Source organism: Mus pahari, chromosome 17 (genome assembly GCF_900095145.1).
Source record: "Mus pahari chromosome 17, PAHARI_EIJ_v1.1, whole genome shotgun sequence".
Lineage (NCBI taxonomy): Eukaryota > Metazoa > Chordata > Mammalia > Rodentia > Muridae > Mus > Mus pahari.
In genome coordinates, this window is record NC_034606.1 from 63682299 (window position 1) to 63683635 (window position 1337).

At 44.7% G+C, this 1337-nt stretch overlaps 1 protein-coding gene across 2 annotated transcripts in view; it reads left to right on the plus strand.

Annotated features, from left to right (window-relative positions):
- Positions 1–1024, plus strand: part of Dnajc22 (DnaJ heat shock protein family (Hsp40) member C22) — a 7270-nt gene extending 6246 nt beyond the window's left edge. The window contains exon 3 of one of the 2 annotated variants that reach the window (XM_021217388.1): positions 607–1005. In XM_021217388.1, the coding sequence (XP_021073047.1) occupies positions 607–792 (186 nt within the window). In that variant the 3' untranslated portion in view covers positions 793–1005. Of the gene's footprint in view, positions 1–606 lie in introns of both variants that reach the window. The other variant, XM_029548205.1, reaches the window with a different exon arrangement.
- The last annotated feature ends 313 nt before the right edge of the window (positions 1025–1337 follow it).

Sequence of the window (1337 nt, forward strand, 5' to 3'; positions counted from 1 at the left end):
TTTAAAAAATTAAACACACACACATACAACACTGTTGCTGTCTTCAGACACACTAGAAGAGGTCATCAGATCCTATTACAGATGGTTTTGAGCCATTATGTGGTTGCTGGGAATTGAACTCAGGACCTCTGGAAGGCAGTTAGTGCTCTTAACTGCTGAGCCATCTCTCCAGACCCCTAACTTAGGACTTTTTTTGATGCAGTTCCTGTAAGCATTTTCTCAGGTTTCTGGTGGGCGTGCATACACTTATTTTTCTTGTGGAGAGGAGACTTTGTGGAGGATATGGAGTTCTAGTCTGGCAATTGCGGTTGCCAGTAAAGGGATCCTGGGGCTGACATGATACCCTGAGGCTTTTTTTGGGGGTGGGGTGCATTGTTTGTTTGGGTTCGTTTGTATTTCTCTCACTGCTGTGGATCAAACCCGGGACCTTACTCCAGTCAGGGACATGCTCTACTACTGAACTATACCCTTAGCCAAGGAGTAAAGTCCCGTCTGAGGCTCTGGGTCATTCTAGTTCTAACTAGTTTGATTTAGCAGGAAGCAGGTAGAGTCCCTGGGACCCCAAGCACTTATGAGATGCTTATTTGTGAGTTCTGTTCCACTGAGGTTCTGGGCATCCCAGAAGGAGCAACCAGTGAAGAAATACATCGGAGTTACCGGGACCTGGTGAAGGTCTGGCACCCAGACCACAACCGGCACCAGACAGAAGAGGCCCAGAGACACTTCTTGGAGATCCAGGCTGCGTATGAAGTCTTAAGTCAGCCCAAGAAGCCCAGAGCATCCTGGAGGTGAAAAGCAACCATTGAAGGATGAGCTCGGTCTTATCAGCACCATCCTCAAAACCCAGGACCTGACAGATAAAGAAGCTGCTCGCAGCAGAGGCGACAAAAGCCTCACAGGGACGAGAAGGGTAGAGAATATATTTATGTGCTGAATTCCTAAATTCTTGGCTGTCTCCTTGATTATACTCTCTTAAGACCACAAAGTAAAAGGAATATTATAAAATCAATAAAATATATCTTTCAAAGGCTATACCATGGAATCCTATCCCAGGATATTGATATATGATGAAGCAATTATTTAACTCCTATAATTGTCTACAGCACTGAGTTAGGAGGCTGAAGGAATATATGAAGATTCTGATATTTCATGTGCTGTCCTATGACAAGAGGGATTTCAACGTGTGAGACAGGGGTTTAAATGTCAAAGTGTTGGGAAAACGTTTTTATTCCATTGTAGTTTCTGGTCTTATACTTAAGAAAGGAAGAAAAGGGGCTGGTGAGATGGCTCAGTGGGTAAGAGCACCCGGCTGTTCTTCCGAAGGTCCAGAGTTCAAA